Source organism: Mauremys reevesii, linkage group 4 (genome assembly GCF_016161935.1).
Source record: "Mauremys reevesii isolate NIE-2019 linkage group 4, ASM1616193v1, whole genome shotgun sequence".
In the NCBI taxonomy this organism is placed as follows: domain Eukaryota; kingdom Metazoa; phylum Chordata; order Testudines; family Geoemydidae; genus Mauremys; species Mauremys reevesii.
This window is the reverse complement of record NC_052626.1, coordinates 135,148,925-135,174,226: the sequence shown is the minus strand read 5'-3', so window position 1 is coordinate 135,174,226 and position 25,302 is coordinate 135,148,925. Positions and strand designations below refer to the sequence as shown.

At 47.0% G+C, this 25,302-nt stretch overlaps 1 protein-coding gene across 2 annotated transcripts in view; it reads right to left on the bottom strand.

Moving 5' to 3' along the window:
* LOC120403911 (complement receptor type 1-like) overlaps nucleotides 1-25,302 on the bottom strand; it is a 626,098-nt gene that overhangs the window by 262,472 nt on the left and 338,324 nt on the right. For both annotated transcript variants that reach the window (XM_039535862.1, XM_039535863.1), the window contains 4 exons: nucleotides 24,340-24,528; nucleotides 22,064-22,252; nucleotides 19,933-20,032; nucleotides 17,672-17,754 (listed from right to left, as the gene is read on the bottom strand). In XM_039535862.1, the coding sequence (XP_039391796.1) occupies nucleotides 17,672-17,754; nucleotides 19,933-20,032; nucleotides 22,064-22,252; nucleotides 24,340-24,528 (561 nt within the window). The remainder of the gene's footprint in view (nucleotides 1-17,671; nucleotides 17,755-19,932; nucleotides 20,033-22,063; nucleotides 22,253-24,339; nucleotides 24,529-25,302) is intronic.

The following is a 25,302-nucleotide window of genomic DNA, read 5'->3' as shown; positions in this document are numbered from 1 at the left end:
TTCGATGGTATAGGCCTCTGGGAGCTATCCCAGAGTGCTCCATTGTGACCGCTCTGAACAGCACTGTCAATTCAGATGCACTGGCCAGGCAGACAGGAAAAGCCCCAGGAACTTATGAATTTCATTTCTTGTTTGGCCAGCATGGTGAGCTGATCAGCAGAGGTGACCATGGAGTCCCAGAATCGCAAAAGAGCTCTAGCATGGACCGAACTGGAGGTACTGGATCGGATCGCTGTATGGGGAGAAGAATCTGTGCAGGCAGAACTCCATTTCAAAGGACAAAATGCCAATATATCTGTCAAAATCTCCAAGGGCATGATGCACAGATGCTACAACAGGGACACACAGCAGTGCTGCGTGAAAGCTAAGAAGCTGAGGCAAGCCTACCAAAAACCAAAGGATACAAACGGTCGCTCTGGGTCAGAGCCCCATACATACCATTTCTATGATGAGCTGCATGCAATTCTAGGGGTGGCCCCTACCACTACCCTACTACTGTCCGTGGACACCTGCAAGGGGGGAGCCTCAGGCAACAGGGATGAGGAGTTTGAAGATGAGAAGGGGGTGGTTGATGATAGCATACAGCAGGCAAGCAGAGAATCCCTCCTCCCTGGCTGCCAGGAACTGTTCATCTTCCTGGAGCCAATACCCTCCCAACCCTCCCAAGGCATGCTCCCGGACCATGAAGCTGGAGAAGGAACCTCTGGTGAGTGTACCTTTGTAAATAAAATACAGAGTTTAAAAGCAAGCATGTTTAATGATTAATTTACCATGCCAAGCCAGTAGCAAGTAGTCTGGAATCATTTCAGAACAAACCCTTACAGCGAATGGGCCCGGGCTTTGGCTGTTTGCCTTTGCCTGAAAATAGCCACATGGTGGGGTGAGGCCCGTTCATGCTGAGCTGTTTGCATTTGGCTGACCAGGATCTTCCCTGATACTAGCCATGTGGATGCGGGGGGAGGGGTGTGAAGCGATCATCCCAGAGAATTGGGTCGGGGTGGGGGGGGATTGGATTGTTCTGCACATTCACCCTAAAACCGCAGCCCCTCCTTTTAAATGGCCAACCCAACGGGCTTTGCTTGGTATGGGAAAGGAGGACGCTGCTGTTTGAAACCGTTCCCACGTTATGAAGGTTGAAGAAGCAGAAACCCTTTGCCCTACCATGGCTGCCTGCAAGCTGAATTCTGTTGCCCAGCTGAGCATGTGAGATGTCTCACAGCAAACCAGCAGGCACTCAATATAAGAGGCAAAATGCGACCTTGTAGCAAAAGCGCATGTGCTATGTAATATGAATCGCTTGACTCAGTGTGAAATAGTCTTCCCTTTGTTCTCTAAAATGTATCTTTTTAATAAAATGAATGTTTGAAATGAAAGATACACAAGTTGAGAGGGAAGGTACTGTACATCTGGGGTCAGGCTTGGGTTATGGGGGGTTATAGATATCGTTTGCAAGGATGAAAAGATACATACATATTGCATAACCGGCATAGACCCAGATTGAGGTGCAAGGGCTTTTAAAGTGTCAGTGGGCTCGGATACACCACCCATGGGATGAATAAAGAGTCCAAGTCAATACTACTCTCCCTTTTTTCCCTCCTGCAGCTGCAAATGTTTCTACGCTCCCCATATGGTCTCCGTCCCAGAGGCCTGCACAGATTAGAAGGCAAAAAAACCCGCACTCATGATGAGATGTTCTCAGAGCTCATGCAGTCCTCCCGCACTGAAAGAGCTCAGCAGACTGCGTGGAGGCAAACAATGGCAGAGTCCAGGAAAGCGTTAAATGAACACGATGAGAGGAGGGAGGAGCATGCTGAGAGGAGGCAGGATGCAATGCTGAGGCTAATGGGGGAGCAAACTGACATGCTCAGGCGTCTGGTGTAGCTGCAGGAAAGGCAGCAGAAGCACAGATCGCTGCTGCAATCCCTGTATAACCATCTGCCCTCCTCCCCAAGTTCCATATCCTCCTCACCCAGATGCCCAGACCACAGCGGGGAGAGGGGGAAGCTACGGGCACCCAACCACTCCACCCCAGAGGATTACCCAATCAACAGAAGGTTGGCATTCAATAAGTTTTGAACTGAAGTGTGGCCTTGTCCTTCCCTCCTCCACCACCCCATCCGGTGCTTCCCTCCTCACCCACCCTCCCGGGCTACCTTGTAAGTTTCCCCCCTATTTGTGTGATGAATTAATGAAGAATGCATGATTTTGGAACAATGATGACTTTATTGCCTCTGAAAGCGGTGATTGAAGGGGGGAGGTTGGTTAGCTTACAGGGAAATAGAGTCAATCAAGGGGGTGGGTTTTCATCAAGGAGAAACAGGTCACACCATAGCCTGGCCAGTCATGAAACTGGTTTTCAAAGCTTCTCTGATGTGCAGGGCGCCTAGCTGTGCTCTTCTAATCGCCCTGGTGTCTGGATGCGTGTAATCAGCCACCAGACGGTTTGCCTCAACCTCCCACCCCACCATAAATGTCTCCCCCTTACTCTCACAGGTATTGTGGAGCACACAGCAAGAAGCAATAACAATGGGAATATTGGTTTTGCTGAGGTCTAACCTAGTCAGTAATTCGAGCCAGCGAGCTTTTAAACATCCAAAAGCACATTCTACCACCATTCTGCACTTGCTCAGCCTATAGTTGAACAGCTCCTTACTACTGTCCAGGGTGCTTGTGTATGGCTTCATGAGCCATGGCATTAAGGGGTAGGCTGGGTCCCCAAGGATAACTATAGGCATTTCAACACCCCCAACGGTAATTTTCTGGTCTGGGAAGTAAGTTTCTTCCTGCAGCTCTTCCAACAGACCAGAGTTCCTCAAGGTGTGAGCATCATGCACCTTTCCCGGCCATCCCATGTTGATGTCGGTGAAACATCCCTTGTGATCCATTGCAGCACCATTGAAAAGTGCCCCTTGCGGTTTACGTACTGGCTGCCAAGGTGGTCTGGTCCCAAGATAGGGATATGTGTTGCATCTATCACCCCACCACATTTAGGGAACCCCACTGCAGCAAAGCCATCCACTATGACCTGCACATTTCCCAGAGTCACTACCCTTGATAGCAGCAGCTCAGTGATTGCGTTGGCTACTTGGATCACAGCAGCCCCCACAGTAGATTTGTCCACTCCAAATTGATTCCCGACTGACCGGTAGCTGTCTGGCGTTGCAAGCTTCCAGACGGCTATTGCCACTCGCTTCTCAACTGTGAGGGCTGCTCTTATCTTGGTATTCTGGCGCTTCAGGGCAGGGGAAAGCAAGTCACGAAGTTCTATGGAAGTACCTTTATGCATGCGGACGTTTCGCAGCCACTGGGAATCGTCCCAGATCCGTATCACTATGTGGTCCCACCAGTCTGTGCTTGTTTACCGGGCCCAGAATCGGTGTTCCATGGCATGAACATGGCCCATTACCACCATGATGTCCAAATTGCCAGGGCCCGCGCTTTGAGAGAAGTCTGTGTCCATGTCCTCAACACTATCGTGATCGCGCTGTCGTCGCCTCCTCGCCTGCTTTTGCAGGTTCTGCACATACTGCAGGATAATGAGCGAGGTGTTTACAATGCTCACAACAGCAGCGGTGAGCTTAGTGGGCTCCATGCTTGCCATGGTATGGCGTCTGCAGGAGAGCAGGAAAGCAGAGTTGCAGCGGAAGCGGTGAAGGATGATGGTTAGCACCGCGCACATTTCCTAAGGAAGAACACGTGCACCTGGGAGCCCATGACAAAAAACATGGAGAAATTTGCTATTGAGGCAAGAGCAGGAGAGCAGAGTTGCAGCGGAAGCGGTGAAGGATGATGATTTGCAGACCTACTGCACCGTCTGCTGTCAGTAGCACCCAGGACACAACAGCAGCGGTGTCGGTGAGCTGAGCTGAACGGGCTGCACGTTTGCCATGGTATGGCATCTGCACAGAAAAAAGGCATGAAACGATTGTCTGCCATTGCTTTCACGGAGGGAGGGGAGACTGACGACATGTACCCAAAACCACCTGCGACAATGTTTTTGCCCCATCAGGCACTGGGAGCTTAACCCAGAACTCCAGACTGTGGGAACTTTGGGATAGCTACCCACAGTGCACCGCTCTGTAAGTTGATGCTAGCCACGGTAGTGAGGACGCACTCCGCCAACCCAATGCGCTTAGTGTGGACATACGCAATCGACTGTATAAAATCGATTTCTAAAAATCGACCTAATTTCGTAGTGTAGACATACCCTAAAACTGCACAAGAAATTCACATCAGTATTAAGATATAGCCTATGCTTGTTAAACAGAATATAACACATACATGCAAGGAGCTGCGGTTAAGGGTGATCACTCAGTTGGCTCCTTCCTCTCATCCTATATTAATGCAGGGTTTTGCATGGAATACAACAGACTCAGTATAGGAAGTCTTGCCAAAACGTATGCTATTCTTCACAATGCAGGCGATTCATCATTTAAATTTTGTTATGTATTTCGCGGTGTTTGAATAACTTTGTCATACATATAGTTATTAAATATTGCATTTATTTTTAATACGGTGATTTACTTTGGTTGAACTGTATGCTGAATGAGTGGTCTCTGAGGTTAGAATTTTTAAATGTGTGAATTTAACAACAACAAAAATAATACTATTATTCTCCTTCACACAGTTTCCAGGGATACTGTGCTCGCCATCTTTAAATGGATATTTACCACAGTATAATATTAACTTTACTGCCTTATTTGTGATTTCCTATTGCTGCTGGGAAGCACAACGAACACAATGAAAAGTTTAACTACTGCAGGCGCAGTCTAACGTTCAATAGCACTCATTTTGCTTTCTCTCTCCATTTAAAGCTGAATTGAAATTTAACATCAAAATCTGACAAAAGGGTTTTTCAAACTAAAATTGACAAGCGAGTGCTGAAATGTGAATCACCTGCTTAACACAAAACACTCCTATCTGCTCACAGAGGGCCACTCGCTCAACGGAGAGAGAAAAGTGACAAAAAAAGACACCTACCTCTACAGAACTCAGGGGCTTCTGACCATGTTAAATTCTCAAGACAAATAATGACAGGTTTCACTTTGGTGCTCTCATATCCTGGGCGACAGACATAACTCACAGTGCTCCCAGGAGGAGAGTAATTCTTCTGCCCATCTTCCTTGCTTAAGGTAGCAGATTTTAACCTTGGTGGGGCACCACAGCTAGCTAGCAAAAAAGACACAGGGTCTGAAAGATTAAGCTATAAAGATAGGCATAAAATTGTACTTTAAACTTTCTATTTATACATAATTACACACGCACATATATATTAAAAAAAACACTAAGTGTGCACAACTCTGTAACATAAGTGAAGGGTACCAAACAGGTAACAGGTACCCTGCCACAAAAGTTTATGATTTAGAGGCTGCAGCAGCTATTACAGTACAGCCACATAACAGCATATGATCATTAGAGCAGGACACTTAACACAATATGTAGGGGAAGGGAGATTTTTTTAAAGTTAATTTTAAGGAAGAAAGGCAAAGAACTTGGACAAAGTTAACTGGGTGCTGCTCCAAGCAGCGGGTGATATGAACTAAGGAGTAAAAAAAGAAAAGGAAGGAGCTAAGAGAGAGAAAGGCATTAGTAGACTGAAGCATGTAGAAAGGGAAAGACAGATTCCCCCCCCGCTCCTCATCTCCAATTCTAACTGAACATTCTGTTTACACCACGGCATTGTTGTCTTCTTCAACTCTAACCTTGTGACCCTCTCCACTTTATTGAAGTCTCACACAATTCCCAGGGCCTCTACCCCACCCCATTCTCCTGGACCTCTTAGTGCCTTGGACACCATCAAGTATTTCTACTTCTTTTAATCCCATCATCTACTGGTTTTAGTCATTTCATCCTCTCATGGTTTTTTCTCCTGACTCTTCCATCTCGTACATTCAGGCCTAGTTTGGTGGATCCTTCAACAACTCCCCATTCCCTTCCCACTCCATCAGCGAGAATCTGCCGGGATTCTCTCCTTGGCCCACTCTCTTTTCCTTGTGCACCCTGCCTTTGGGATCCTATCTGCTCTCACAGCTTTGGATGTGATCATTATATTGACAACTCACAAAACTCCTCTTTGGATTCCCTGCCAGTAGCTTAAACTGCACATGGCAAACACAGAGCTTGTTTTCCCTCGCAAATATTTCCTTCTCCACGTCCTCAGTCACCACTGATTGAACAACGGTTTCAGAGTTGTAGCCGGGTTAATCTGTATCAGCAAAAACAATGAGTAGTCCTTGTGGCACCTTAGAGACTAACAAATTTATTTGGGCATAAGCTTTTGTGGGCTAAAACTCACTTCATCAGATGCATGGAGTGGAAAATATAGTAGCAGATATATAAACACAGTACATGAAAAGATGGGAGTTGTGTAACGAAGTAGGGGGTCAGTGCTAACGAGACAATTCAATTAACAGTAGAATACCAAGGGAGGAAAGAATCACTTTTGTAGTGATAATAAGGGTGGCCCATTTCAAACAGTTGACAAGAAGGTGTGAGTAACAGTAAGGGGAAATTAGTTTTTGTAATACCCAACCACTCCCAGTCTTTATTCAGGCTTAATTTGATGGTGTCCAGTTTGGAAATTAATTCCAGTTCTGCAGTTTCTCCTTAGAGTCTGTTTCTGAAGTTTTTTTGTTGAAGAATTGCCACTTTTAAGTCTGTTATTCAGTGACCATCTGATGAAGTGAGTTTTGGCCAATGAAAGCTTATGCCCAAATAAATTTGTTCGTCTCTAAGGTGCCACAAGGACTCCTCGTTGTTTTTGATGATTGAACAAAATCATCCTCCTCTCAGATGCTCACGGCTGTAATCTGGGCATTATTTTTGACTCAGCCCTTTCTATGGACCCTCATGTCCTGACTATATCCAAATCTTGCCAATTTCCCTTCTGAACTTCTCCAAAATCCATCTTTTCTCAGTGCAGACTGCCAAAGCTCTCATCCAGGTCCTTATATTCTTCTCTATGGACGTGGTTTTATCTCAACCCCTGTGATGTGCATCCCTCTACCAGGGTTCCCTTCCTTACCACATCAAAAAGCAGCTTTAAATCCTCTTTCAAAGCACATCTCAGCACAGCCCTGCCTTACCTACCAGATGTCTCATCTCATGATGTCAGCTACCAGCTGAGCTCTACCAACATACTCATCCTTCATCACCTCCTAATCCACTTCTCCTAGAGAACCTCCAGGCTTTCTTCCTTACCTGTCAGACAGGTCCCTGAAAAAATTCATAGCCGCTACCTTAACCTTAAAAAAAAACCCTATGTCTGCTGCAGTGCCTATAGAACCCTGCTATTTTATACAAGCCAGAAACGAGGCAAGCCACACTGCATGCACAGCTAATCTACATGAAAACACACTGCCCTTCCTCCCCAGCATCTTCACACATTTGTTTCATCTTCTTGTTAATCTGGATTTAGAGTTCTTTAGGTCGGTGATTTTCCAACTTTTTTTCTGGCGACCCAGTTGAAGAAAATTGTTGATGCCCGCGACCCAACGGAGCTGGAGATGAGGGTTTTGGAGTGAGAGAGGGGGCTCTGGGCTGGGGGTTGGGAGGGGTCAGAGCTCTGTGCTGGAGGTGCAGGCTCTGGGGTGGGGCAGGGGATTGGGGCATGGAGTTGGGGCATGGGCGTCCCTCGGGTGGCTCCCTGTTACCAGCGCAGCGAGGGTGCTAAGGCAGGCTTCCTGGCTGTCCTGGCACATGGACCATGCTGCACCCCAGAAGAGGCCAGCAGCAGGTTTGGCTCCTAGGCAGAGGTGTGCAAGTGGCTCTGCATGGCTCTTGCCCACAGGCCCTGCCCTGCCAAGTGGTGCTCAGGGCGGGGGCAGCGCACAGAGCCCCTTGCCCCCCCTGCCTAAGAGTTGGACCTGCCGCTATCTGCTTCCAGGGAGCCGCACGGTTCGCGGTGCCAGGACAGGCAGGAAGCCTGCTTTAGCACCCCCGCTGCACGGCTGACAGGGAGCTGTCTGAGGTAAGCCCGTGCCCCAACCCCGCGCCCCAATCCCCTGCCCCAGCGCAGTGTCAGAGCAGGTAGGGACTAGCCTGTCTTAGCCAGGCAGCATTGTCAACGGGACTTTTAATGGCCCGGTCGGCGATACTGACCAGGGCTGCCGCGACCCAGTGCCTTACATTTCACAACCCAGTACTGGGTCACAACCCACTGTTTGAAAACCACTGCTTTAGGGGACTGTAGCGGGGCAGTTACCCCACTCCTGAGAAAAAAGGCTGATTGGGGAAGCAGCCACAGCTGGGCCCATGCCAAATTAGGCCACAGCTGGCCCTATAAAAGAGCCAGAGGCTGAGTCAGTCTCTCTCTAGGGGCGGAGAGAAAAGGACCTGGCTGCCTGGGAGAAAAGGGTATCTGAACTGGAGCAGGGCTGGGGAATAGGCAAGGGAGCTGGGGAGCTCTAGCCTGGTAAACCCCCTGGCTGCAGGCCTTATGCAAGGCCTAAAGAGAGGTACTGGGATTAGGCAGAGGCAGCTGGTCCAATCCCCCTTTGCCAGTGATGAGTGGTTTACGGACTGCAGTCAGTCCCAGTGAGCAGGGGCTAGGTGATGACTGGCAGTAGCCACTGAGGCAAGGTGGGTGTGACGTTGCATTCTATATGATTTAATGAAAATATGCTAATGAGTATAAATATAATGTAACTGGAATATGCTTCATGCAAAAGGTCTCTTGTAAGGTATCATTACAGAGCTTTTAATCTACTGAGTGTAGTCATCCTATTTGTATAAATGTATCACTCTTCTATCTGAAACTAGAAATATGAAATATAACTCTGAGGTCTTATTGTAGTTATCCAAAGTGTGGGCCGTTAATGGTGGTTTGGAATCTTGATGGCTCCCATTAATAAGGACAATTGACTGTCGATGGCTCTGTTTTCCTTGTAAGTCTTCCTGTATATATGTAGGCTGGCAGGTGGGTAATGAAATCTTACAGTGACATGTGATCATGTCACATGAACTGGAATCCATCTTTAACCTGGTGTTTTTCCATTGAGAAGGAGGGGTCGGAATCCAGAGGGACAAAGGATTCCCGCCTTATGCAAAAGATACATAAGAGGGTGGAATAGACAAAAGGGGCAGCCATCATGAGAAATCCCCTAGCTACCACCTGAGCTGGAACAAGGGCTGTACCAGGGGAAAGGATTGTGCCCAGACTAGGAAGGCATCCAGTCTGTGAAAGAAACTTATTGAAACATCTCTGAGGGTGAGATTTTATCTGAATTCAGTTTTATTACCGTACTAGGCTTAGACTTGCGTGTTTTATTTTATTTTGCTTGGTAATTCACTTTGTTCTGTCTGTTACTACTTGGAACCACTTACATCCTACTTTCTGTATTTAATAAAATCATTTTTTACTTATTAATTAAGCCAGAGTATGCATTAATACCGGGGGGGAAGCGGGAAACAGCTGTGCATATCTCTCTGACATTGTTATAGAGGGCGAACAATTAATGAGTTGACCCTGTATACACTTTATACAGGGTAAAACGGATTTATTTGGGGTTTGGACCCCATTGGGAGTTTGGCATCTGAGTGTTAAAGACAGCAACACTTCTTAACCTCCTTTCAGTTAAATCTGCAGCTTTGGGGCATGTGGTTCAGACCCTGGGTCTGTGTTGGATCAGACGGGCGTGCTGGGCTCAGTAAGACAGGGTGCCGGAGTCCCAAGCTGGCAGGGAAAGCAGGGGCAAAAGTAGTCTTGGCACATCAGTTGGCAGCCCCAAGGGGGTTTCTGTGATCCAACCCATCACAGTGGGGATAGGAGGTTGGGGTTCCCCTGGGAGGGGAGGTTGGGGTTCCCCTGGGAGGGGAGACCCAGAGCGGGCGTACTACAGGGGCAGAACTCCAAGGTAAAGGGCACTGGAGTCCAGGAGGGACACAGTGGCCAGCATCAGGTGAGACACCAGCCAGTAGGGGTGCTCCGAAGCTGGTGAAGAGCTAATTCCCAGGACGACCAGCAGGAGGCGCCGCACTGGTAGCTCTCACTTAACTACCTGTGGTGGAGAGTGCGGGCACATGCGATCCGCCCCTCATACAAGGGGCAGGCAAAGGATTGGGACTATTGCCTGGATATCTGGAGAAAAGCAGACAATGGATCCTGGTTTAACTGGGGTTTTCTTGGTGGAGGCACCAGGTGCCATCCCTGGTTGGGCCCTGGCGTCAGTGCCCTGGAGGAAGGGGGAGGATGAACTGCAAGGGATCCAGGAGACCCGAGAGGGACTATGGGAGGGACAGTGGGCCCTCCACGAACAGGTGGTGCAGCTGGCAAGGGAGCAGAGACCCCTGGTAAAACTCCTCCGGAGGGAGTTTTGTGAGAGCGTGACAGAAAGCCGAGCGCCAAGGCCAGGAGGTCTGGGGCTGAGTGCCGGACTTGTTACGCCTGTAGGTGGCAGGGACATTTGAGATGAGATTCTCCTTACTGGGTTGGGGGCAGGGAGTCGCACCCAGAACAGGGGAAGGGACACGACCCTGAGAAACACTGTTGGATAAAGAAACCCAAGACGGGATCAACATGTTGGGCCTGTGGGCAGTGAGGGCACCTGTGAAGGGATTGCCCAGACCCAAGGAACATGGCCCAGGCAGCCCAGGGAGTGCTTGGCCCAGAAAGGACTGGAAAAGGCCCAAGGCTTGGCGGAGGTAAGGAGTTTGCTTCTTCTGCCAGGAGAGGGGCCAGATTAGGAGATACTGCCCCTTCAAGGGACGAGGGGTGCAGGGTGGTATACCTAAGGACTCAGAGGGTGAAAGCTGGCAGCGTTGATGCTGCAGTGGGAGCAGTAGATCTACCAGGGGGCCAGACCCAACAGAAGGTATCCAAGAAAGGTACTGCGACAGAGTAGGCCCAGCAGGAAGTAGAGGCCCAGACTGATGGAGAGCAGGCTACAGCGGGAACCCAGAAGAGGGCCTGGGGGATGTTAGCCTAGGTACATGGCTGATGGCAGCAGAACAGGCCCACTGGACAGAGGCGGTGGAGCTACAAAAAGCCCAAAAGGAGAAGGAAGACCCGGCCTTAAAACTGAAGGACAGTGAGGAGAGGTGAGTGTGGCTGGCAGGACATCTCCGGGCTTCACAGGCCAGGTGTGGGATTTTGGGTGTGTGTGTGTGTAGCGGGGCAGTTACTTCTCTCCTGAGAGAAAAGGCTGGGCTGATGGAGCCCCTGCTCAGGGCTCCGGCATACCGGTAAGTCCTTTCACCCCCGAGTCTCTCTCTAGGTGTGGATAGAAAAGGACCTGGCTGTCTGGGAGAAAAGGGTACTTGAACTGGAGCAGTGCTGGGGAATAGGGCAAGGGAGATGGGGAGCTCCAGCCTGGTAAACCCCCAGGCTGCAGGCCTTATGCAAGGCCTAAAGAGAGGTACTGGGGTTAGGCAGAGGCAGCTGGTCCAAACCCCCTTTGCCAGTGATGGGTGGTTTACAGACTGCAGTCAGCCCCAGTGAACAGGGGCTAGGTAATGACTGGCAGTAGCCACTGAGGCAAAGTGGGATAGGGGGTTTGGGGTTCCCCTGGGAGGGGAAACCCAGAGCGGGGGTACTGCAGGGGCAGAACCCCGAGGTAAAGGGCACTGGGGTCTGGGCAGGACATGGGGCCTGATGCAGGTGAGCCACCGGCCTGCCTGAGCCTTGGCAGAGTCCCAGACTGACCTATTAGAAAAACATAAGAACATTCTCTCATTTAATAGGAGAGAGATTTATTGTAAATAATTTCACACAGCTGCCTTCGTTGAAAAGGATCCTGACATGCCTTAGATGCTACAGGGACCTGCCACAGGCCAGGTGAGCCCCGTTGTGGGGGGTTCCTCAGGTTTTCCAGTAGCCTATGAGAACAGACAAGCTTCCCACAGCCAGGGGTTGAAACTAAAGGCATCTTCACTGCTGTGCTAGGTCAAGTTATCTAAACAGGAATTAGCCTAGCGAGAGCAACCTCACTGCAAAAGAATGGTGGAGGTGCAGAGAGCAATTGGATTAGCAGCACAGAGTAGCTCAGTCCCCACTGCATGACGAGCTCCAGCCTAAGCAACTCTCTAGCTCCCACCCACACTCCAAGTGAGCCAGCTATGGGGCCAGGTCAAGCTGGAGAGATTCGTCCTTAAACAAAAGCTTCTTTTGACCACCATGAATCCTGTGCTCAGAGCTAGAATGGATATTTCTCCCCCTTACAATCACCAGTTTTATTTGTTTTGTTTTTTAGGGCTGCCTGGGATTGTTTTCAGCACAGACACTGTATAAAAAGGAATTTTGCGAAAGGAAAGATCGTCAGTTCACTCATCTGACTGTTCTGAAAATCATTTAAAGAGCCATGGCACTCACAGAAAGATATCAGGTGCCACAAGATGACTAGAGTGACTTTTATAGTGTTCATATCTGTCAAAACAGGCTAAAAGAAAAGAGGCCCAATCCCAGAATTGCTCCTTCTCTCTCCTTCAAATATTTCAAAGCTTTGCCTCCTCACACATGTGAAAGTACCACTGAACAACATCGCTAAGACAAATAAGAAAAAATGCAGCTTATTTTACTCATTTCATTTTCCTTAATATTTCTGAGACTGCACAGTGCGAGATGTCCACATGCATGAGGTGTTCTGTCCTTGTAGCCACACCATCAAATAATTCTTTGAATAGTAAACTACCTATTCCTGCGCACAAGAGGATTATAGTACAGTTTTAGAGATGGATAATCTTTGACCCAGTCAACATGCCTGGAGTGCCATTCACAATAGGAGATCCCCTGACACGTTGCCAGCTCACTAGAACCAAATGCGAACAAGTGCTGGTCTCCCCCAATCTCAAAAGCCATCCTCTGATCCCACCTATCCCTTCAACTATTGGCCCATATCCCTTCCTCCCTTCCCTTCTAACATCAGTGAACATGATGTTGTGAAGGCCAAAAGTATAACCGAGTTCAAACACGGCTGCCCAGAGGATTCAGGGGGCCTGGGGCAAAGCAATTGGGGGCCCCTTCCATAAAAAAAAGTTGCAATACTATAGAATACTCTATTCTCGTGGGGGCCCCTGCAGGGCCTGGGGCAAATTGTCTCATTTACCTCCCCAGGCAGCACCGAGTTAAAAGAAGAATTAGTTAAGTTCATGGAGGTCAGGTCCATCAATGGCTATTAACCAAGATGGTCAGGGGTGCAATCACATGCTCTGGGTGTCCTTAAACCTCTAACTGCCAGACTCTGGCACTGGATGACAGGGGATTGATCACTCTACAATCACTCTGTTCTATTCATTCCCTGTGAAGCATCTGGCACTGACTAGTATTAGAGGCAGGACACTGGGGTAGATGTACCATTGATCAGACCCACTGCAGCTATTCTTACGTTCACTGCCTTGTGTTTCTCCCTTCTAACAGCATCCTTGATCCTTTCCAGTTCTATAACTGCTCCTTCCCAGACAAGTTTCAACCTTTTTCTTGTGTCTGAGCTCACTGATCAAATTCTCTTTCTTAATCCTGTCTGATCTGGGCTTCCATTAGCCTGCACTCCCCTGCTGATCCTGTCCTCTCTTGGGACCATCTCATCAGCTCACAACGCTTCAGCTACCAGCTCTGCGCTGATTCCTTACAACTCATCCAGGTGCTGGGGGCATCGTCCCTGGAGTCAACAACTTATTTTCCCCACTTCACAGCAAGACGGTGACAGGGTTAATTACAGTAAAACCGGGCTGAGAGGCCGCCTCCCCAGTAGAGGACCCAGCACAGCCGGGGTAAAGCCAGGGGCCGGGTGAGCAAAGGGCTCCACGCACCGTTATCTGGGCTCCCAGCCAGACCCGGCCCCACCCAGCCACAATGCAGATGGTGAGTTGGTTCCAGGCCGGGGACGGGCTCTGGGTAGCTCCGGGCTGGTCTCTCCCGGGCAGAAGCGGGGCCAAGACAAGGCACCGCCGGGCGGGTCTGGGGCAGCGGAAACACCCGCCCCGATGGGCCGTGGGGCCGAGCCCGCTGCCCGCCTGCTCACCCCTGTCCCCCGGCCCGGGCAACAGAAGGACCTCCGAAATTCTACACTAGTTACCATGATCTCACTCACAGGCATAATCATTTAAAGGTATTGTGGGATTCATCAATTCCAAGGGCAACTCTTTTCTGATCCCTTGTGCAGTGTAGGCCAAATTTTTCGCAATTCATAAGGAATTTAACAGAAATATAAAAGTATCAAAGAGTCCTGTGGCACCTTATAGACTAACAGACGTTATGGAGCATGAGCTTTCATGGGCGAATAGAGATTATTTGGTGAGGAATGAGAAACTAATTGAACCCCACCATCCCAGTGTTCAGGGTTCAATTGTGTTTAGGTCATTAGTTGGACTGGAATCTATACACCACACAGCAAGCTCAAGAGGAATGCTCTGTAGAGATAGAGAGGGCTGTGGGTTTTTTTGTTTGTTTGAAATGTGGCTTCTACAGAAGGCACCAGCAACACCATGGATCATCCTACACTTTCATCATGTCTCCCCCTTCCCAAAAATATCTATATGACTGACATAATCTAAATCAAGTGAATATAAAATACACATGAAAACTCTGTAACTGGGGCCAGCTCTGCAGAAACAAACAAACAAACAAACAAAAAAAGGCCTATTATGTACAAAAAGTTACTTCCTAATTGGGCATGCCAGACTACTTGAATCTAAGACTGCACAAGAAATTCACATCAGTATTAAGATATAGTCTATGTTTGTCAAACAGAATATAATACATACATGCAAAGCCTGATACTCGACTACAGCAGGTAGCAAAATGTATTTTAAAATAAAGTTATACAACTTTGGATCTTTCCCTTTAAGAAGGCATTACCTATACGGTTGGGTGCTGTGCTGTATGTAGACTATCAGACCCCTCCCCCAACCCCCTCCAGTAAACTGCACGAGTTAAACATCTACATACAATGATATTCTGGAACTGAACTTCCCCGCTTTTGGGAGAGTTTAATATTAAAGCAGCGAGGTGATCAACCTACCTAATGGCTCTGAAAGAGCCTCCACCCCAGCTGTTAGCCTGGGTAACTCAGCAAGAATAAAACCAAATTGTTGCAGCTGCTTGAATACCAAGTACATAAATGCATTGTTAACTAAATGAAATAGTGTGAGTGAACACTGCCGTCGTCCAAAGGAGGATTGTACAATGACCTTTATTTCCCCCTTCTAAGAACTTTATGGCTGTGATATGAACTTACAGAAGCCTGAGCCTTCACTGCCAAGGAGCCCTCCCAGAGAGTTCTGAAAAATAGGGTTCCCAAAAAAATCCTCCTTGTAAGGCTCTCTCTCCCCCTCCCCCCACTTTCGCACTGAGTAGTAGGGTACTGGCATAAAGTAAAACCTTAGTTGAAGAGTTTATCTCCACTTAAAATCAACTGTTTGTAACATGAGAATTAACTGCAACCTTGGAACGCTGAAGGGAGACAAAAAATACAGGAGGTATTAGAGGCAAAAATGGTTTCCAGGAATGATTTATGAAGTGTCCGTTATTCTTCAGTTTTCCAACAGTAACTAGTTTTCATGATAAGTATTCAGGGGGACTAAGCACTAACTGAATCTTCTGAGGTTTATGGGTTTACTTAGCAATCAAAATATAGTTTTTCCTGGGAGGAGATGGTAGAATAAGAAGGGGATAAAAACAGATGCTACTAACCTTTGCATTCAGGGGCAGGCCCACTCCACTCTCCATTGACATTATCTTTTGTTGTACAATGAATGGAGGCCTTTCCAATAAGAGAGAAGCCCTCGTCACATTTGTAAGTTACCACTGAGCCAAAGGAAAACTCTTGTTCACTCTGACCAGTAAGGGATCCATGGGTGATATCAGGAGGTGGAGGACAAGGTATTGCTGAAGCAAAGAATGTCAACATGAAAATTAAAGGATACACTGAAGGGGAACCGAAGAGAGTTTCACTAAGAAAGTTGTCTTAGGTCCCCCTAGAAAGCTATTTAGCCATTTGAAGGGGACTTAACATTGCACGTAGCGTAACTGAAAGAATTTGCCAAATCTAAATACTTGGCTACGCGGTGTGTACAATGAGGTTATTCGTGCATATATATTCCATTATTTTAGTGTGTTGGGCATCCTCCTCTTGTGTTTGGTCCAGATAACAATTTACTCCTGCTGTCACCTATTATAATTAGTTCTATAACTTGACAGAGGTCTATCCTGCAGTACCTTAGGCCCAAGAATCAAACATCAATGACACGTGGAGGTGGATTATGAGATGTTAGTTCCACATAGGACTTCTTTTTCTTTTCGAAAAGCCCAGAAGTTACATAAAACCCACAACAGACACAAGTTATTAAAATTGCAAAGCATTCAGCCGTTAGGAAACCACAGAATTAACATTACCCGTGAGATCTTAATTTTCCCTCCTTGTGTTTACATGCAGCGACAGCCACTTATTAAGGATTATGCTTCCGACAGCAACCCGGTTTACCACAAGTTATATCTTTAGACGATTAATGACTAACTCAATTTCCTCATGTTCATGGGTTTGCCTAGCAATCAAAATATTGTTTTTTCTTTTCTGGTGGGAGAAAGTAGAACAAGAGGAAGATAAAACCAGACAGTCACCTTTGCATTCAGGGGCAGACCCATTCCAGACTCCATTGATGTTATCTTTAGTTGTACACTGAATGGAGGCCTCTCCAATAAGAGAGAAGCCCTGGTCACATTTGTAAGTTACCAATGAGTTATAGACAAAGATTTCCACGTTGCTGCCATTGTGCATCCCATTGGTAACATAAGGAGGAAGAGAACAAGTAATCGCTGAAGGAAAAGAGAACGGCATCATGATTAATGCACATTTCAGTTAGAGGTGAACTGTAAAGAATAAGTAAACATTTGTTTACAATTCCTCCCCAAAAGGGGAAAAAATTCAACTATTAGAGAGTGTAATTAGTACTGTGTCTTAACAAAACGTGAGGCATTACCTTCCTTAGATTTACAAGACTTTGAGCTTTCAAACTTTTCTTCACTCCCAATATCCTTTCAGATAGAAGATTCTGGCTTCATTAAACAAATCCCGGATAACAGCCTTATCAGAACACATCCCTCCCCGATATTTTATACAAGGAACTGGGACTAGTTGATTGACATCCTTGAAAGACAATAGTTGCGCTTCTACAATGTTCCAGAAGCAGTGTCCAAAAGGACAATAAGGTTAAAGCAAATAAATGGGGAAGAAGTTTTAAGACTGGGTTTCACTTTGAAATAGCCTCAGATTTAAAGTGTGGAGTCCAGGGTTGGTTGGTTAGTTTTGAGGAGAAGGGAGGAGAATAGTTAACATGGAGGAATTACACTAAATAAAAGTAAATTGGATGAAAGACTTCAAAAGCAGCAGAGATTATTTGGTGAGGAATGAGAAACTAATCAAACCCCACCATCCTCGTGTTCAGGGTTTAATTGTGTTTAGATCTTTAGTTGGATTGCAATCTATACACCAGACAGCAAGCTCAAGGGGAATGCTTTGTCGGGATAGAGAGGGCTGTGGCGTTTTCTTTGTTTGTTTGAAGTGTGGCTTCCAAAGAAGGCACCAGCAACACCATGGATCCTCCTACACTTTCATCATGTCTCCCCGCTCCCAAAAATATCTGTATGATTGAATATAAAACACACATGAAAAGGCTGTAACAGTTGCTCTGTAACAGCTCCAATCATGAGTTCCTCTGAAAGCCATAAAAATAGCCTGACCTTGACAAGTTGGAAGTTGACTCCATTCAACTTGATCTCCCTTCAGCAAACATTGGATGAAAGTCCGTCCATGTAATCTGAACCTAAAGAAAAGAGAAAAAGTTTCTTACTTAACTCTCTAATTACTCCTGTAATAGTCCAGAACTTTGGAAAAGGGGTTCTTTCTGCCCGTAGGTGAGCCTGTAGGGTCATTTCTGCTTTAAGTACCAACATGATCCCTAGTAGCAAGGAATGCCGAGTTGTTAAAGCCAATGTAGAAAAAGCAAATAGGTGGGTATAAGATTGCAGAGACCATGTTAGAAGGTGAAATCCTTCCCCTTCAAGTCTACACTAGCTAGATGCTTGGGAATTTCTGCGCAATATCTTTGGTAAACTTTAGCAAAGGGAAACAATTAAGTCTCTCTTTTCCACATTTTTTAACGCTTCTTATTTCTTACATTTCCAAAAGGTGGAAGAAGTCCATAGATAAGTTCCAAAATTTGAAAAGCACTAAGGAAATTTGTAATTTTCCAGACTCTTAATGTTCTCAAAATGTTCGCATATCGAAGAGGTTTGGATTTGCAGTGTGGAGGCTGCGTCAGACGTCCCTAGCTCCAATCTGCAGAACAGTGTTCAGGAGCTGTGCTGTTGGCATTCTACACCTTGGATTACTGTCCCAGATAAATGAGGAGCAAAGTACTAAAAGGGGTATCTCTTTCGCTAAGATCAGCCTGCTTAGTGCCATCATTCTTCTTCCTATTTTAATTCTTCTCTTCTACCAAAGAGTTGGCAACAGTCCACACCCAAGACCCACTTAGCTAGCTATAACTCTAGCTAATTCTTGCACAGGAAGTACTGCATACCAGCAATGCAGTCACTTAGCCTTCACTACTTCCTTTATCACTACAGGCTAAAGGTTGTGGCCTTATTTATTTGGCAAGGAGGTTTAGAGAAACAGATGAGAGGTGCATCTACTAAAGCTGGTCTCTTCAGGTTCTTTCACCTGTCTGCTGAAACGACAGGGACCAACAAAGATAGACATGAACATCATTTGTGGCCAGGTGGCTACTGCTTTTCTTCTAACTTAAAACATTACACCCAAAGGCCACTTGTGCTCACAGCCACAACAGAGAGAGAAGACCTCTGCCGAAGGACTGTCCCACTGCTGCCACTCTTTCAAAACCTGAATGTCTCAATGTCCAAACCTCATCAGCCCATTTAAACCCAAAGCTTTTGTGGTGGACAGAATTCCAAGGTGTGCAACTCCTGTACACTTCTGCATAGGAAAATGTGAAGTATCACAACAATAGCTTGGACATTCCTGTGGATGCAACTCAGGCACACTACTGCCTAGAGGAAAAACCACTGGACTGGGACTCAGAAAACTTGGATTCTATTTTCATTTCTGCCTCTGGCCTGTGGGTGACCTTGGGAAGTCACTTCCCCTCTGTGCGTCAGATTCCCCATCTGTAAAATGGGGTAAACAATACTGCCCTCCTTTGTAAAGTGATTTGATACCTGATAACAGCTAGTTGTTATTACATCACCTGAGAAGTAGGCTGATGGCTCAGCTACAGGAAAAGGCAGTCTCTCTGTCTCCCAATCCCTGTGGGGTTTGAAGACATAGAATCATAGGACTGGAAGGAACCTCGAGAGGTTTTCTAGTCCAGTCCCCTGCACTCAGGCAGGACTAAGTATTACCTTGACCCTCTCTGACAGGCATTTGTCTAACCTGCTCTTAAAATCTCTACAACTTCCCTAGGCAATTTATTCCATAACCAGCCCCTCCCAATCATCCTGATCCCAGCACAGGGAATCTAACCCTTGTTGCCTGCACATACCACCGAAATGGGTGATACAGTGACAAACAAAATGATATATTAATTAAAATGAAGACATCCATGCTCATGCCATTTGCTTCTCCGTTCAGTTACTCTGATGTCCAGAAAGTACCAATGAAACTAGAACCCAATCACATATTCTGGAAGTTTTTTCCAACAGCAGCTTGAACAAATTGAAGTGCACCTCACGATACCATCGCTGCACCTGCTTCCTCCCAACTTTATCTTTCAGCTGGAGGACTGAGGGATCATGAGCCACACCTGGCCAAATTCAGCTGGAAGGTTATACTTTTTCAATAGGGCCCTGAAGCCAGGACAGCAGATCTGTAGCACCTGCTCAGGTTAGGTTTTTAAATTAGATCGGAATTTCTATTATTCATTTTCCACTGTTCACCAAACTAAGCTCTGTGAATTAATCAGCACCGGTTGCCCAACACTCACCCTTTATCACAAATGACGTTTGCCCTTGCACCATACAGGTCATTGGTTAGAACAACAGCTCTGCCATGCTCTGGTCCTTTTGGAACACCACACGATTTCCCTAGCACAGAACAAGATCAGTGTTAGCCTGTTATGTTGATACAACAAACTAACAGACTTAGAAGAGACTATGGCCGGGGTGGCCAAACTGTGGCTCGTGAGCCGCATGTGGCTCTTTTACAGTTAAAGTGCAGCTCATGGAGCCTCCCTACCAGACTTGGGGTGGAGGCTCTTGGGACCTCTGCCTTGGAGCAGGGTGGTGGGCTAGGGGCTTCTGCCCAGCAGGGAGGTGGGTCTCAGGGCTTGAGCAGGAGCGGGGCTGAAGCCCTGAGCCCAGCAGGTGTCTCCTGCTCCAGCTCTTGAACTTCTGAAGGTTGTTGTATTTGGCTCGAGGGGTCAGTAAGTTTGGCCACTCCTGGACTATGACAATGGCAGACCAGCAGTCCAGTTAGTTCACTCTCCTACTTAACTGTGGATATTCTTATTGTCCATCTTACGTGTTTAATTCTATCACTTTGTCAACTTCAATGGCAGACACGCCTCCTACCTGGTACTGGGAGTTATTTGTGATGCTTCCTCTGGTGCCAGGCACTTATTACCATAAAGAGCACACTATCAGACATTCACCATGTGGACATGGCAAACAGAAGAGACATGCTGCATTCCAGGAGCCACAGAGAAAACTACAACTAGGATTAATGATTATATTGAAAAAGATTTCTGACATTGATGTGGACAAGATTTTTGCACATAAAAATATAGGGCCTATTATATACATCAAGTATTTTCCTAATCAGGCATGCCAGACCACTTGAGTCTAAGACTGCACAAGAAATTCACGTCAGTGTTACGATATAGCCTATGTTTGTCAAACACAATAGAATACAGACATTCAAGGAGCTGTGGTTAAGGGTGATCACTCAGTTGGCTCCTTCCTCTCACCCTGTATTAATGAAGGCTTTGCATGGAATGCAACAGATACACACTCAATATAAGCAGCAAAAAATCCTGTGGCACCTTATAGACTAACAGACGTTTTGCAGCATGAGCTTTCGTGGGTGAATACCCACTTCGTCGGATGCAAGTAGTGGAAATTTCCAGGGGCAGGTATATATATGCAAGCAAGAAGCAAGCTAGAGATAACGAGGTTAGCTCAATCAGGGAGGATGAGGCCCTGTTATAGCAGTTGAGGTGTGAAAACCAAGGGAGGAGAAACTGGTTCTTTAGTTGGAAAGCCATTCACAGTCTTTGTTTAATCCTGAGCTGATGGTGTCAAATTTGCAGATGAACTGAAGCTCAGCAGTTTCTCTTTGAAGTCTGGTCCTGCAGTTTTTTTGCTGCAGAATGGCCACCTTAAGATCTGCTTGCATCCGACGAAGTGGGTATTCACCCACGAAAGCTCATGCTGCAAAACGTCTGTTAGTCTATAAGGTGCCACAGGATTCTTTGCTGCTTTTACAGATCCAGACTAACATGGCTACACCTCTGATACTTGACACTCAATATAGGTAGCTTTACCAAAACTTGCAGTATTCTTCACAATGCAGGCCATTCTTCACTGAAGGTTTGTTATATATTTTGGTATTTGAACAACTTTGCCATACATATGGTTATTAAATATTGCCTTTATTTTTAATATGGTGATTCAGTTTGGTTGAACTGTATGCTGAATGAGTGGTCTCTGAGGCTAGAGTTTTTAAACGTGTGAATTTTAACAATGACAAAAATAATACTATCATTCTCCTTCACATATAGTTTACAGGAATACTGGGCTCAACATTTTAAAATGGATATTTACCACAGTATGATATTAACTTTACTGCTTTATTTGTGATATCCTATTGCTGCTGGGAAGCACAACGAACACAATGAAAAGCTTAACTACTGCAAGCACTGTCTTACATTCAATAGCACCCACTTTGCTTTCTCTCTCCATTTAAAGCTGAATTCAAATTTAAAATCAAAACCCTACAAAAAGGTTTTCAAACTAACACTGACAAGCCGGTACTGAAATGTGAACCAGCTGCTTAACACAAAACACAGAGGGCCACTCGCTCAGCGGAGAGAGAAAAGTGACAAAAAAGTCACTCACCTCTACAGAACTCAGGGGCTTCTGACCATGTTAAATTCTCAAGACAAGTAATGACAGGTTTCACTTCGGTGCTCTCATATCCTGGGCGACACTCATAAGTCACAGTGCTCCCAGGAGGACTGTAATTCTTCTGCCCATCTTCCTTGCTTAAGGTAGCAGATTTTAACCGTGGTAGGGCACCACAGCCATCTAGCCAAAAAAAAAAAAAAAAAAAGGGAGGGGGGTGGAGACACCGTGTCTAAAAGATTTAGCTATAAAGATAGGCACAAAAATTGTACTTTTAGTTTTCTATTTATCTCTCTCTCTCACACACTCTCAAAAAACAGAAACACAGCTCTCTAACATAAGTGAAGGTTACCAAACAGGTACCCTGCCCCAAAAGTTTATGATTTAGAGGTAGGGTGATCAGATGTCCCATTTTTAAAGGGACAATCCTGTTTTTTGGGAGTTTTTCTTCTATAAGCACCTATTACCGTTTTTTCACAGTTGCTATCTGATAACCCTATTTAGAGGCAGCAGCAGCTATAACAGTACAGCCACAGAGCTGCATATGAGCATTAGAGCAGGACACTTTACAAAATATGCAGGGGAAGGGAGATTTTTTTTTAAACTATTTTTAAGGAAGAGAGGCAAGCAACTTGGACAAAGATAACTGGGTGCTGCTCCAAGCAGCGGGTGATATGATCTAAGGAGTAAAAAAGAAAAGGAAGGAGCTAAGAGAGAGAAAGGCATTGGTAGATTAAAGCATGTAGAAAGAGAAAGACAGATTTTCCCCCTGTCCTCAACTCCAATTCAAACTGAACATTCTGTTTACAACCACGGCAGGGTTATCTTCAACTCTGACCTTGTGACCCTCTCCAGTGTGTGTCCATCCTCTCCACTTTATTGAAGTCTCACACAATTCCCAGGGCCTCTACCCCACCCCATTCTCCTTGACTTCTTAGTGCCTTGGACACAGGGACGGCTCTATGTATTTTGCCACCCCAAGGACGGTGGTCAGGCAGCCTTCGGCGGCATGCCTGCAGGAGGTCTGCCAATCCCGTGGCTTTGGTGTACGTGCTGCCGAATTACTGCCGAAGCCATGGGACCGTCAGACCTCCCGCAGGCATGCCGCTGAAGGCTGCCTGACTCTTCCACCCTCATGGCGACTGGTGCCTGGAGCCATGAGGGACACAATCGGCTCCGCGCGACTCTCTGCTGCAGGCCTTTGGGTGCTGGTGCCTGGAGCCGCCCCTGCTTGGACAGCATCAACCATTTCTACTTCTTTCAATCCCATCATCTACTGGCTATTGTCACTCCAGCCTCTCACGGTTTTTCTCCTGATTCTTCCATCTCCTACTTTCAGCTCTAGTTTGGTGGATTCTCCAACTCCCCCCACTCCCACCCCACCAGTGAGAATCTGCCGGGATTCTCTCCTTGGCCCACCCTCTTTTCCTTGTGCATCCTGTCTTTGGGATCCTATCTGCTCTCAGCTTTGGATGCAATTGTTATATTGACAACTCACAAAACTCCCGTTTGGATTCCCTGCCAGTAGCTTAAACTCCACATGGCAAACACAGAGCTTGCGTTCCCTCACAAATCTTTCCTTCTCCACGACCTCAGTCACCACTGATTGAACAAAATCATCCTCCTCTCAGCCACTCATGCCTGGCTGGGGATTGGGGCATGGGCTTACCTCGGGCGGCTCCCTGTCAGCGGTGCAGCAGGGATGCTAAGGCTGGCTTCCTGCCTGTCCTAGCACCGCGAACCATTCTGAGCCTCGGAAGCTGGTCCAGCTCCTAGGCGGAGGTTCACAAGCAGCTCCGCATGACTCTCTCCCACAGGCACCATGCCCTCAGCTCCCATTGGCCAGGACGCTTATGCAATTTTTTAATATAAGTGCTAATGTGCAGGTAAATCATTTCCGAAACAGCTTTATTTCAATTTTGCCAGATGATGCAGCAAAACGTTCTGAGCATCCCAAGGATGGAGGCATCCCCACTTATTTCTGGGCAGTCAAAACTCAAATATAAAATTACTTCCCATTCCTGTCGCTCTAAACCGCACATTCCTGAATCAAGCACAAGTCGTCTCACTGATGGATGTTCACAGATTGCTTTGCAACAAGATTCTTGAATAAGCAGCTTAATTGTATATTGTCACTGATCCAGAAAGGAACTTCAAACTAGTTATTAAAGATAATTTTGAGTAGGCCTATTCAGTGGGGGAAAGTCTGACATTTCCATCAGCGGAGGGTGGCCAGAGGAAATTTGTTCCAGAGAAAATAAAATACTTACCACTACAAAACTCTCCAATGGCTGACCATTCTAGGTTTGAAAGGCAAACGACAGTGTCTGACTTTCCAGGGATTTTAACAAAGCCATCACGGCACCTGTAGGTCACTTGTGTGCCGATAGGGCAGCCCTCTGTGCAACTGGTATCATGGGGGACGGCACGAATGAGCCTTGGCGGGGCCCCACACTGACCTATCCAAAAAACAGAAGAACATACTCTAATTTTAACAAGAGAGAGATTTATTGTAAATAATTTCACACAGCTGTCTTCATTCAAAAGGATCCTGACATGCCTTAGATGTTACAGGGACCTGCCACAGGCAGGTGAGCCCCGTTGTGGGGGTTCCTCAGGTTTTCCAGTAGCCTATGAGAACAGACGAGCTTCCCACAGCCAGGGGTTGAAACTAAAGGCATCTTCACTGCTGTGCTAGGTCAAGTTATCTAAACAGGAATTAGCCTAGCGAGAGCAGCCACTGCTGCAAAAGAATGGTGGAGGTGCAGTGAGTGATTGGATTCAGGGCCGGCTCCAGACCCCAGCGCGCCAAGCGCGTGCGTGGGGCGGCATTTTGCCGGGAGGGCGGCAGGCGGCTCCGGCGGACTTTCCGCAGTCATGCATGTGGGAGATCCACCGGAGCCGCCGGACACGTGGACCTCCCGCAGGCATGACTGCGGATGCTCCCCCAGAGCCGCGGGACCAGCGCACCCTCCGCAGGCACGTCTGCCAGAGGTCCCCGGGGAGCCGCGGGACCGGCGACCAGCAGCGCGCCCCCTGCAGCGTGCCGCCGTGCTTGGGGCGGCGGAATTCCTAGAGCTGCCCCTGATTGGATTAGCAGCACAGAGCAGCTGAGTCCACACTGCATGATGAGCTCCAGCCTAAGCAACCCTCCAGCTCCCACCCACACTCCAAGTGAGCCAGCTAGGGGGCCAGGTCAAGCTGGAGAGATTCGTCCCTTAAACAAAAGCTTT